We start from the raw sequence: 13,631 nt of genomic DNA on the forward strand, positions 1-13,631 counted from the left end.
ATGAAAGAATTAAAAAAAGCAATATCTGTGAGAATAATCTATGAGAAATAAATGTGTTCAGTTTTAAAAGATATCCCATGAGTGTATAGCACTATTTCACTGTTTGAGAGGCCACCCATAAAGAGGAGGACTAGGGCAGGGGTGTCACTCAATTTCATTGAGGGCTGCATCAGGGTTGTGTTTGACTTTTGGGGGGAGGTGTGGCCAAGGTGGGTGTGGCCAGCATGATGTCATTTATGTCAGGGAGTGCCTGTGGTAGCCCAAATGCTCTGCCAGCAAAAATGGGCTCCCAAGCTACGTTTTCGGATGGGACAGCTCCTGCAACCCTCTACCAGTGACAACAGAGCTCTGGAGGCGGGGGATGCTCTAGCTCCCTTTTTGCTGGCGGAGGCACTGTGGGCTATTTTCAGGGCAGCCCCACGGGCCAGGTCTAAGCACCCTGCAGGCCGGATCCAGGCCTTGAGTTTGATACCACTGGACTAAGGTATCCTCCTTGACTAGAAGACTTCCCAGCTCTATTCTGATTGACTAATGGGCTGAGTGGATGGGTGAGATATAATGTGACCAGGAGGGTGTGCTCTATGAGGACCACCCATGAACCTTGCCCACAGATAATTCAGAGGTCCCTGGTTTCAAAGGGAGCATATAAGACAACAGGACAGAACGTCAAGGAAACTACCAATATTCATGCAGTTATTGTTTGAAATTTCTCTCAGCAGTGGGGAAAGGCCCTTTGATTTACCATCTGTCTTTTATGATTAAAACTGGCACAAACTACCAATACCTTCTCTTTTATCTTTAGATCAACTACAGTGTCATCAACCAGATGGCTGAGCAAAATCATCATTTTCCTTTCTCATATCGGCTGACCCCAAACCAAGAACCTCCTTACTCAGCCACTGTCCAGCTTCTCCTGCATTTCCGATGGACGTGGATCGGCCTCCTTTCTCAGGACAATGAAAGAGGAGAAAAATTGAAAAGACGCTTTAAAGGTTTCGCTCTAAAAAATGGGATTTGCATTGTCCTCTCAGGAACCGTCCCAGAAACAAATATGCCGACAAGTGCTGGAGACCCTGTCCTCCAAGAGAAAAGGAAAATATTCATTTCTCTTATCAAGAGTCAAATAAAAATTATAATATGTCAACTGGATTTTCAGGCCTTTGGAATGTTAACCATAATAATACAAACATTTGATATGGCTAATACATCCCTTGTGGGAAGGGTGTGGATTGCAACAACTTTGACAGCTTTAAGTGTAAATATTTTTGACCTCTCGGTTGATCTCCAAAATAAATATGCTTTGTTTTCCTTCCTCATCCAGAGAAAGAGAAGGACTCGGTATTATGACTATAGATATTATGCATCTATGGTCATATCATATGGAAAGGAAGCGTTCCAATGTTCCTATTCAAGTCCTCTGTTATCTAAGAAAGTTTGGAAAAAATGCAGAGAAAAAGAGAACTGGGAATTCCCACCCCATGATGTGATTGCAAGAATCCTGTCTCAGGATTCCTCCAGCATTTCCCAAATAATTCAAGTTGTGGCCTGCGTCCTCAATGCTGCCTCTTCCTCCCAATGGAGTAAGAGGAGAATGTGGGCTGGATACCATCAATCATCCCAGATTGTGCAATCATGGCAGGTAAGTCTTCTCCTTTGAGGTTCAATTGATTCTCACTTTCCAATTCCTCAATATTAAATTGGATGTAGAAAGGGGTGAGATATTCCAAAGAGCACTATTTGAGAGTGAATGTCAACCCTGAAGCTGACCTGACTGAGGCCATTTTGAAGCTTCGGTGTTGCCACACTGGAGTCGAAGGATAAGGAGGGGGGAATAGAGATAGCTGGGGTTTTGTAGCCAAAACAAAATATTCTCTCCTGGGAACCAAGGACATTCTCACTGATGGCTGGGGGGAGGATGGGTCTAGTTACCAGGCAACTAGATGACACCTTGATTGCACCATGTACCTGATTGTTTGGAAAGGGGAGTAAAAGTTTTATCTTTAATTAGATGAAAACTGCGAGAAAATTTAGAGTCAATTTTCCAATATGTCCAATAAAATGAGTATTTAAGGAACCTGCTTGCCTCGGAGTCCTGTTTGCTATGGACATATTACATCATTATTTAATTATTCAATATTTCAGTATGCTATTTTTATGCCAATCATCATGTTCTGGGTATTGTTCCTTTTACTATCTATAGAATATTGATAACTATATTTGTTACATTTCACAAACTTCTATTATTAGAAATAGTTCTAATAATAATATACATATTTATTTTAGGTTATAATTTTCCATTATTTTATTCAATATTTCAATATATTATTTTTATATTATTCTTTTTGGTTCTTGAGCTTGTGTTCTGGAGTGTTGGCTATTCCTCCCAGCTTAATGTCATCTGCAAATTTGATGAGTTCCCCTTCAATTCTCTCACCTAGATCTATTTTGAAGATGCTAGGCCTAAAATGGAAGCTTGGGGTACCCCGTAGCTTATTTCCCTCCATGTGGATGAGATTCCCCAGAGGACTATATAATTTGAATATAATAGGTTGAATAAGTTGAATATAATTTGTCAGCCAGCTAAAAAGGCACCTGATGGTGGTGTTCTCTGTTCCATGTTTTCAAGAGTGGTTTGTTTGTTTGTTTGGTTGTTTGTTTGATTGTCAAACACGTACAAGATAGCAGGTATAAATCTGAACATGGATATGAATGAAGGAAATGAATACAAACAACAGGGATGGTAGACACACTGGTGCGCTTATGCACTCTCCCCTTACATACTTCTTAGGAATGCGGTGAGGTCCATGGTAGACAGTTTAAGGTTGAAGCTCTGAAGGTTTAGGTAACAAACTGTGAAGGATTTAACAACGGAGTCAGGTAGTGCATTCCAGGCGTTGACCACTCTGTTGCTGAAGTCATATTTTCTGCAATCGGGTTTGGAGCAGTTTACCTTGAGTTTGTATCATTTACTCGCCCATGTATTATTGAGGTTGAAGCTGAAGAAGTCATTGACATTCTCGTGAAATACCTCTGGACCCGCTCTATCATGTTAATGTCTGATATACAGTGTGGATTCCAGTCAGATGAGCTGTATTTGAGAATTGGTCTGGCAAAGGATTTGTATGCCCTAGTTTGCAGTACAATGTTACCAGAGAAGAAGCTTCGCAAATTAGGTTAACAACTCTTAATGCCTTTTTGGTAATGCTGTTACAGTGAGTTCTGGGCTTAAATCGTTAGAGTACCCCTTGGTCCTTGATGGAGTAAGAGTCATGTATGAGGTCATTTCTGCCCAACTTGTATTTGGTGCTCTGATTTTTATTGCCATTTTGTAGGACAGAGCATTTGTTAGTTGAGATTTGGAGTTGCCAAATGCGTGACCATTCTGAATCATGGTCAAGGTCACTTTGCAGGGCGACCTTGATCATGTGAAAGAAATTTTTGGAAAAGAGCTGTAAATTCCTGGGGAATGACAGAAAGAAATGCTGAATCAAACTGTTTCAGATGGCAGTGGTGATTTCAAAAGGTTGAATTATTCAGAGTATCTCCAATCCAGAAAAATAGCAAGAAAAATATTGAATAAAGGCAGAAATTGTCATATTTTTTCAATGTTTTTGCAGCTTCATAGGTTCCTGAGAAACTTCCAACATCACAATATTTCCAGAGATGGTATTTATTTGGAAGAAAATGGAGTTCCTGTTGCTGACTTTGATATCATGCAGTGGACATCACTTTTGAACAAATCAGATGCGGGAGTGAAAATTGGGAATGTAGAAAGACAAGCCTCCTTGGAAGTCAAGATTTCTGTCAATCAAAGTACCATCCAATGGCCAACATTATTTAACAAAGTAATTGAGGCTCCTTGGATTTTGCTCTTCTACTTATCTCCATATGTGGAATTGTTTCTGCTCAGTAAGAAATAAAACTTCTTGAGGCCAATTGAGATAACTTCCAAATAAGAGAACTTAAAGCCTCATTAATTTATTAGATATTGTCAGAGTTTGTTGCACAAATTCAAATCCACAAAGCACACACAGATAACTGATTCAGCTGGATTCATTAATTTCTTTATATACATAAGAATATATGAATAAATATATAATACCAATAGGTGGTTCTTCCAAGTAAACACAAGGCAGGAGAGTTACAGGCAAACACAAGCAGTTAGTTTCATATCAGCAGAGAAGCCCAGATAGACTGATAGTTTACTTCACAGAGCAGCAGATTGCTTAATACTGCTAAGCCACGCCCAGATTTCTTACTTAATTTTACTTGCTTACTATAAGGATATAGATTCAGCAATTGCAGGAAGGTTACACACCCATTTGAACTATTCAGGTGACCCTGATGGCGGAGGTAAATTGCAAGTGCCCTCAACAATTTTCAGAAACTACCAGATGACTGCAAGGAATATAAATTTTTCCATACTCCACCATTCAGTCAGAACTGAAGAAGCTTCTGGAACTGAGAAGCAAAACCTCTTCAAGGGAAAACAAAGATTAGTTGTCTGGGAGACAATCCAGAATATGAAAAGTTTAGTCCACTGAATTGCATAAGAGAAAGATATGATTAAGAATTTGGTGAGGGAAATGAGGGCAGCTTAAAAAGTCATTTACATCAGTGGTGGGTTTCACATTTTGTTACCACCAATTTGCCCTACAAGTGTCCGCTTGCTTCTTGGGCGCCCCTTCCATGCATGCACCTGGCCTTGCGTGCTAGAACTTTGCTTGTGTGAATGTGCCCGGCCACAAAAACGTGCCTAAATAGTATGGCATAGAGCCAGGGCAGGTGGGCAGGGGTGGTGATTTCCCCCCATGATTTTTGCTACCAGTTTGGGCGAACCAGTCTGAACCGGCTGAATACCACCTCTGATTTACATATGATGATACATTGGTCTGTTGTACAAGAGAGAGATAGGGACTCTAGAGAAATCTCGATGTTGGAGGTTTCCTGAGAAAGCAAAGATGGAGACAATATATCTATATCTATATATGGTATAGCATTATCATACATGCCATAAAGAGAAACACCTTTTGCAATGGAGCCAATTCATTTGGATGAAAGAATAAGGCAATGAGTCTGTTTTGGGATCTGCAATGAAGATTGATAGAGAAAGAGAATGGCCTTTCTTTTGTCCCTTGCATGTAGAGTAATTAAAGTTCATGCCTCTACTTCTTGACTGGTTTCGCTAAATGTGCTCCTGGGCTTCTGGAAGCAGTTGATTTCAGTCAACCCTTCTAATTCATAAATTGCCCTGAAATAATCTTTCTATTTATGTTTAGATGGTGCCTTATTCAAGATGTACAGAAAGTTGCTCTCCAGGTTACACCAAGATTGTGAGAGAGGGAGCCCCGGTTTGCTGCTACGACTGTTCTCTGTGTATGGAAGGAACATACTCTGGGCAAGAAGGTACAGTAGGTGGCTCCAAAAATAAATTTAAAAATCAGGATATAATCAATATTCTCTATTGTTTTGGGGAAATATTGTATAAAGAAGTAAGAAAAACATGCTTTCTTAAAGCATTCCCAAACCTTTCAAAGACACCAAATTTTGTATGATGATGTCAGCATTTAAATCAATAATGAAGGGTAACTGATTTCTATTGACTTTTTACTTTCTTGTTTGGTTTTAGGAAAGAGGATAGGTTTTGAGAGCTAATAATCACATTCATCTTCAGCCTTTCAAAAGAGTGTTGATAAATATAACTAACGTTGTGTCATATGAATATCCTTAGGCAGAATTATTATGTTATTCCTTCAAAATGAAGTAAATGATTTCTGAGGTGGTTTTCATGCTCCTACAGTTGCAGAAACAGATACATGCTAACCAATTTTTTTTCCAGATGCAGCCCATTGTGAAAAGTGTCCAGATGACCAGTATTCCAATAAGAAGCGAGATCAGTGTGTCCCCAAAAATATAAGCTTCTTATCCTTTGAAGAATTGTTGGGATTCATCCTGGCTTTCTTTGCCATTGCTTTGTCCCTAACCACCACCTTTATTCTGGGGATCTTCATTAAATACCGAGAAACTCCCATAGTCAAAGCTAACAACCGAGACCTCACCTACATTCTTCTGATCTCCCTCTTGCTTGCTTTCTTGACCCCACTTCTATTTATTGGTCATCCCAAGAAAGTGACTTGCCTTCTTCGGCAATTCACCTTCAGTTTCGTTTTCTCAGTTGCCGTCTCTTCCTTGCTGGCAAAGACAATTATGGTGGTAGTTGCCTTTTTGGCCACGAAGCCAGGAAGCAGGATGAGAAAATGGCTAGGGAAGGGTCTAGCCAACTCTATTGTTTTATCCTGCTCTGGTATTCAAGTATGCATCTGTATCATGTGGCTGGGAATCTTTCCCCCATTCCCAGATTCTGACTTTCATTCCCAACCAGAAAATATCCTGCTGCAATGCAATGAAGGCTCTGTCACCATGTTCTACTCTGCCCTTGGCTACATGGGTTTCCTGGCTGCCATTTGCTTCTTTGTGGCATTTCTGGCTCGAAAGCTACCTGGTTCCTTCAATGAAGCCAAACTGATCACCTTCAGCATGTTGGTTTTTTGCAGTGTTTGGATCTCCTTTATCCCCACCTACCTGAGCACCAAAGGGAAATACATGGTAGCCGTGCAGATCTTCTCCATCCTGGCCTCCAGCCTAGGTTTACTGGGCTGCATCTTTATCCCCAAATGCTATGTTATAATCCTGAGACCTGCCCTGAACACCAAAGAACAACTGATGATGAAAACTCATTAAATCTCCTCATGTTGGTCTTTATTTTTGTTCAGTTTACATCCAGCATTAAATCACATATGTAGTTTGAAGTAATGTTTTATGTGTTGTTGCTTATCTTTCTTCATTCCATATGAATTTTGAATTACAATAATTGAGTTTTGTTCAGTTGAGAATTGTTCAGTTTACATGCAACATAAATCACATAAAAAGTTGCTAAAACAACTCAAAATATTTGAAATAACCATATCATTCAATGGTCATAATCTGAATTCATATTAAATCATAACAATCATCATTGACATTAATAAAATTTCTCAAACCAGATAAACTGTTGCCAGAAATATTCTGATATGGTTGTATATTAAATCAAAGTCTATGGCTAATGATGGTGTGTGTTATTGTTATTATATAGGTTGCTGTGCTGGTATTGTATATTATTTTCAGGGGTGATGTTCAAACTTAGTTTTAAAAAGTAGTTAATTTCAAATACTGTGTATATTTGATCGATCTCTTCTGGCTGGATAATGTAAGATCACTCTCGGTTAAATAAATGAGATAGATAGATGATAGATGATAGATAGATAGATAGATAGATAGATAGATAGATAGATAGATAGATAGATAGATAGATAGATAGATGATAGATAGATAGATGAGATCAAGTAAGAGAAAAACAGAGAAACAGACAACATTCTATATATTAAGAATAGATAAAATATGAACATGAACATTAGAGCAGCTTTAACCTCAGAGGAGTTAGCGAAGGTAGAGCAGAAGCCCCGAAGACTGCATGGGGAAAGGTAATCTTCCACTAGAACAAAGGGAAAACCTTTGGAGCCAACTGGAGAGAAGATGGTCATCCAGGCCGATCCAAACCTGTGACAGCTTGGTTAGAATCAGATAAAATATAAAAATCAAAGAGCAACTGAAGGAATGAGAGGTAACCTTACGTAAAAACATGCATAGGAAGATACTATGACGGGCTCCGTGAACACCCAACCGGATAAATTGCTGCCAGGGGCCTTTGTGTCAGAACTGTTCTGGAGGAACTGGGAATAAAGGAGAAACATCCAGCCGTACGGGTCTGGATGGATGGCAACCGACTCAAACTCAACCCCTCCAAGACGGAGTGGCTGTGGGTATCAGCTCCCCGGTTCAGCCAATTAATTCCATCATTGGCCATCGGTGGCATCCAACTCGCCCCCGTGGAGCGGGCGCGCAATTTGGGCGTCCTCCTGGATGCCCGGCTGTCCATGGATGACCATGTGACAGCCGTGGCAAGGGGGGCGTTCCACCAGGTTCGCCTGGTGTGCCAATTGCCCCCCCCCTACTGGACCGGGACGCCTTACGCACGGTCACTCATGCGCTGGTGACGTCTCGCTTGGACTACTGTAACGCTCTCTACATGGGGCTTCCCTCGAAATGCACCCGGAGGCTACAGTTGGTCCAGAACACAGCCGCGCGGGTAATTATGGGGAGTACTAGGTACTCCCATGTGACACCGTTCCTGCGCGAGCTGCACTGGCTTCCTGTGGTCTATCGGGTGCGTTCAAGGTTTTGATAATGATCTTCAAAGCGCTCCATGGCTCAGGACCTAGTTACTTGCGGGATCGTATTCTGCCCCATACATCCCTGCGACCAATCCGCTCGCACAGAGAAGGTCTCCTCCAGGTGCCATCCACCAGGCAGTGCCGGGGGGCGGCGCCTAGGAGTAGAGCCTTCTCTGTGGCGGGCCCAGCCCTGTGGAATGACCTCCCCCCGGATATTAGGAATACCTCTGACCTCCGCTCCTTTCGTGTAAAGCTCAAGACCCACCTATTTCAAGTAGCTGGCCTGGCTCAACTTTGATCCAACTATATCGCTCCTGACGGGTTTTTTATTTGGGGTATTTTAATTGTATTAAATTATTTAGGGGTTTTTAAACATTGTGTTTTTAATTGTTTTTTATTCATCAGCTCACCTCCTCCTTGTATATGTATATGTCTTGGTATACGTTTTTGTTATATGTATGTTTGTTTATATATTTATTTCCTATGTTTTATTGTACGCTGCCCCGAGTCCTTCGGGAGAGGGTGCGGCTAAGAAATAAATATTTTATTATTATTATTATTATTATTATTATTATTATTATTATTATTATTATTATTATTATTATTATTATTATTATCTCAACAACCAAAGAGGAGCTGGCAGCAACCTCGAAGGGTTGGAGATAAAGTTCTCCAAACTGACAGCGGAAGTGGCAGCAACCATGCAAATGGCCGCTTCAAGGTCAGGGCAACTGGATCAATCTATTTGAGCAGGAATGGTTCTGGAACAAAGCGTTGGACCTGGGTGAAAGAGTGATCAACCCAAGATAAAGGAACTTTAAAATTGGATCAAAAAAAGATACCTGGAGTGGAATTTAGCAGCTAATTGGAGTCGGGGGATTTAACAGAGGAAAAAAGAAAGGTCGGAGACTAAAACAGAAAGCCCTAGAATTGGGATTTGGAAACATTAAAAATTATAAAAGGACTCAGGAAGAATATTCCTTTCTTTCTTTTTCTACCTTTTTAAATTTTTTGTGAATTAAATATGGATTTTGACAGGCAGGAAACCCTATACCGTTTCAGACAGATTGCTATCCAACATCTTCTTAAAGACTTCCAGTGTTGGGGCATTCACAACTTCTGGAGGCAAGCTGTTCCACTGATTAATTGTTCTAACTGTCAGGAAATTTCTCCTCAGTTCTAAATTCTAATTATCATTATCAATTATTTATTTAACGTGATCTATTGTCACTAAATTTACTAAGTTTAACTAGTTTTAAATTATACTCTTCCATGTATCAACCTGTATCTTTCCAGTAGCAAAACAGTCTCATATGTTTGCCATTTGTGGTATCAGTCCTCTAATCATCTCCTTAATCAACTTTGTATGGATTCCTCTTAGCAACTCCTTGTTTATAAGATCTCTAATGTAGTTACATCTCTAAACTTAGGAAGCATTTCATCACACTGCCTTGCTCTCCAACTTGCAGCTGCCCCCTTGGTAAACCCTTCTTCCATGGTGGAGATTGCTTCTCTGTAGGAAGGTGGAGTAAGAACCTTTTGGGGCATTGCAGATGCACCTTGTCCCGCTTCCCATCCTGCAGGCCTCTCTTTGGTAATCCCTTCTTCCATGTTGGTGATTGCTACTCTGTAGGAAGGTGGGGTAAGAACCACTTGGGGCCTTGCAGGCGCACATTTTCCCGCCATCCACACTGCAGGCCTCTGTTTGGTAATCCCTTCTTCCATGGAGATTTCTTCTCTGTAGGAAGGTCTGGTAAGAACCTTTTTGGGCCTTGCAGGGGAGACTGGAACTGGTGGGGAGGTCAATCCCTCGGTTGGCCACTGACCAGCTTTCTGCCATGGTGCCATCTGCTGAGGGAGGGCAAGTGCCCACTGGCATCCCTCCCATCCATGACCTGGGGTTAAGACCCTTCCCGGGCTTGCCTGCTTCACAGGTTGCAGCTCAACCAATGATGGCTGGCTAGGGGGTTTTATGTGCCAAGGACCCTCCTGCTGGCTTGGAGGAGTTATGGGCCAAGTAGGTGCCCTCTGCTGGCTTGGAGCATTTCCCCATGCTGATGGCAAAGAAGGTGGCCAGTAGCATCTCTTCCATTAAAAAATCTGGAAAGAAAACCCAATCTGGTTTTGCTTCATTTACTGGTTGCAGCCCCATTTGTGGTGGCTTGCAAGTGAAAGATGCTGGCAAAATCCCTTCTTCCTGCCTCCTTTGAAATTCCCATTTTGAAAGGGAATCTTTCTCCCAGTTAGTTGAAGGGTAATAAGCCATTTCATTTATTGCCATCTGGAAGGAGCCCAAACCTCCGTTCTAGGTTTTTTTTTTCTCCAAGCCTTGCTTCCAAGCTGGGGGAAAGGAGGGGGAGCATGCACTCACGTTTTGCTGAAGAAGTTTGGTCTTGTTGTTTCTCCTCCTGCATTCTTCCAGCTGCAATTAAAACTGGAAGCAGCATTCCATTGCCTTTGAAGTTCCGGCATTCAGCTTCTTATCACCAAAAGCTTCTCATTATTTCTTCACTGATATTTATGCTGTCCCGGTCAGCGTTGGGAATGCCGCGACCCCCATCACCAGCTCTTCCATCACCAGCCCTTCCCCCTTGAGAGTGGGAGGGTGCTAGTGAATTATTTTAAAGGGGAGAGTTGGAATAATGTTAGGGTTCTAAATACCATGCAGAAATAAATCATTGTCCAAGGCAAAACATCCTTAAAGGTCCAATTTATTCTACAGGCAAGTTAGCACCTCTATGGAAAAATCCCAACTCTGATTTACATCCTGGAATTCCACCCAGTTGAAAGTTCATGATCTATCCCCACACCCACAAATCCATCACATGTTCCAGTCATCATCTTCCACGCTGGCACAAGGTGGAGGAGAAAAGGAGATAGAAAAGGGCCTAAATGAAGAACAAGAAGATACTACAGAAGAAAAAGAGATTGAAAAAGAAAAATACTCAAATGATTGTATTGGGATTTACAGTGACACACCAAAGGAGACAAGGGGGAAGTGGCCCCAAAAAGGGAAAATTAAACAGCAAAAATGAGAATATTGGAGAAAGACTTGTGGGGGGGCTGGGGAAAGTTACTAAAACAATAGAACTAAAAGGGAGGAAAAAGAATGGGAAGAAAAAAATATAGAAGTTACAGAGAAGAAAAAGAAAAAAACTAGGAGAATGGGTGGAAAAAATAGAATATGAGAGAAGTGGAGTTCATGAGAGGCTAAGAGAAAATGGTTGAAAGGAGGAAAGAAGGAAAAGGATTTACTAGTACAACAGAGTGAAATACGGTAATATTGCCAATGGTTTATAGCTAATATGATGTGAGGGAAACAGATTAATACCATTAATTGTGGATAATTAACTAAGTGAAATGTTTACTATACAAAATTAAATTTTGAGGATATATGCTATCGATAGTAAAACAGAAGAATAGATGGAAATGAAATGTTAAAGTTTATAAACTTGGAGGGCCAAATAATGATATTGTTTATATATTAAGAAGAAATCAAAGTTAATTTAGAAAATTTGGAAAGAAAATAAGATGGCTGAAATTTGAAATGGAAATATGAGGTTAAATGAACAACGTATAAGAGAAGATATAAAGGGAGAAAACTTAGTTTATAAAAGAAGTTAAAATATGTAACAAAAAATAAAAAAAAACTTTGTTCCCCCCAAAAAAAGAGCAACATGGCTGCGAACTCTCTAATCTTCTACAAATGAATTTTACCCTGATATAGCACTAGAAAACTGTGAAAGTGGGACTCAAAAAAGAGAGCTGGCCAGCTGAGTTCACCGTTTTTAAAAGCCATTTTGCCCCCCCCCCCAAGGCTCCAGAGGCTTTATAGCCTCCGGACGGTCCCTGAAGCCTTCGGAGCGCTCAAAACGACCCTCTGACTTCCGATTTGCTCAGAGGGTCATTTTGAGTGCTCCGAAGGCATCAGGGAAGCCTCCGAACGGTCCCTGAAGCCTCCAGACGGTCCCTGAAGCCTTTGGAATACTCAAAACGACCCTCCGAGCAAACCGGACTTTTGGTTTGATCGGAGAGTCATTTTAAGCACTCCGAAGGCATCAGGGAAGCCTCTGGACAGTTCCTGAAGCCTTCAGAATGCTTAAAACGACCCTACGAGCAAAACGGAAGTGACTCCTATAAAGCCTCTGGAGCCTGGGGAGGGTGAAAAAAGCATGTAAAAATGGGGGGGAGCGCCTGTTGTGCACGCATGCGCACTGGGGAGTCGCGCATTGCATTATGGGTACAGCACACCTGCACATGACCCCCCTGCGCTCCCCCCACTTGTGGCACGCGAGCCAAAAAAGGTTCACCATCGCTGCTATATTGTATGACTATGAGAACAATGATTATAATTAGAGTGTATAATACTATATATACTTTAAAAAGACTTGATACAGACGGTACACTATTGTTGCAGAAATGGAAATATGATGCTTAATTAAAAAATGCATAATATAAATATATTTTTAAAAAGAAAGAAAAGACCAGGCAGTATTACAATGAGACAACCTTTAAAATAAATCTTTAAGGTTATATCTATACCACACTACAAAATTGTGGGATTTGTGGGTTGCTTGGGTTTTTCAGATGCAGACCATTGTGAAAATTGTCCAGATGTTCATTATTTCCAATAAGAAGCAAAATAAACATGTCTCTAAAATTATAATTTTCTTATCTTATAAAGAAATTCTGAGTATCATCCTGACTCTCTTTTTCATTCCTTTATCCATAACCAAAATTACTGCCTTTATTCTGGGAATCTTCATTAAATATCAAGAAACTCCCATAGAAAAAAACAAACAATCAGAAACTCACCTACATCCTCCTGGTTTCACTTCTGCTTTCTTTCTGGACTTCCCTTCTCTTTATTGATCACCCCATGAAAATGGCCTCTCTCCTTCAACAACCCATTTTCAGTGTTGTTTTTTCAGTTGCCGTGTCTTTCTTGCTAACCTAGACTGTAATGGTGGTGATGGTGGCCTTCCAAAGTACACAGTCTAACACAATATGAGACTGGTAGTCAATTGTAGTAACAATTGTGGGTATGATTTTGTCATGGCATGCATGGTTTTCTATCAGTTTTGGGTGACACCTGTCTTCAAACCTGGCGGAAGTCTCATAGCACAGGGATCACCAATGGATTCTGTCAGGACCCACAGCTGGCCCATATCTTTGAAGTCCATACTTTGGAGTCTACACCTTTGGAATCAGAGCTTCATATTAATGTTCATCCTTGAAGCAACTGATTGTCCAGGCAATATATGTAACTAATTAATGCATACTCCCTTAAATGGTTTTTGAGGGTGCAATGGAGAGAGGTCTCAGATAGCAGAAGAACTCATACCTGCACATCGCATAGCA

The 13,631-nt window shown here is 40.9% G+C and overlaps 1 protein-coding gene across 1 annotated transcript in view; it reads left to right on the forward strand.

Moving 5' to 3' along the window:
• The window catches only part of LOC309401188 (vomeronasal type-2 receptor 26-like), a gene marked incomplete at both ends in the record, with an annotated part of 18,949 nt that extends 12,208 nt beyond the window's left edge, over positions 1-6,741 (forward strand). Inside the window, 4 exons of the mRNA XM_081970244.1 lie at positions 803-1,639; positions 3,618-3,845; positions 5,280-5,406; positions 5,840-6,741. Coding sequence (XP_081826370.1) covers positions 803-1,639; positions 3,618-3,845; positions 5,280-5,406; positions 5,840-6,741 — 2,094 coding nt within the window. The remainder of the gene's footprint in view (positions 1-802; positions 1,640-3,617; positions 3,846-5,279; positions 5,407-5,839) is intronic.
• Between the last annotated feature and the right edge of the window lie 6,890 nt (positions 6,742-13,631).

Source organism: Natrix helvetica (genome assembly GCF_964273705.1).
Source record: "Natrix helvetica genome assembly, chromosome: 1".
NCBI lineage: Eukaryota > Metazoa > Chordata > Lepidosauria > Squamata > Natricidae > Natrix > Natrix helvetica.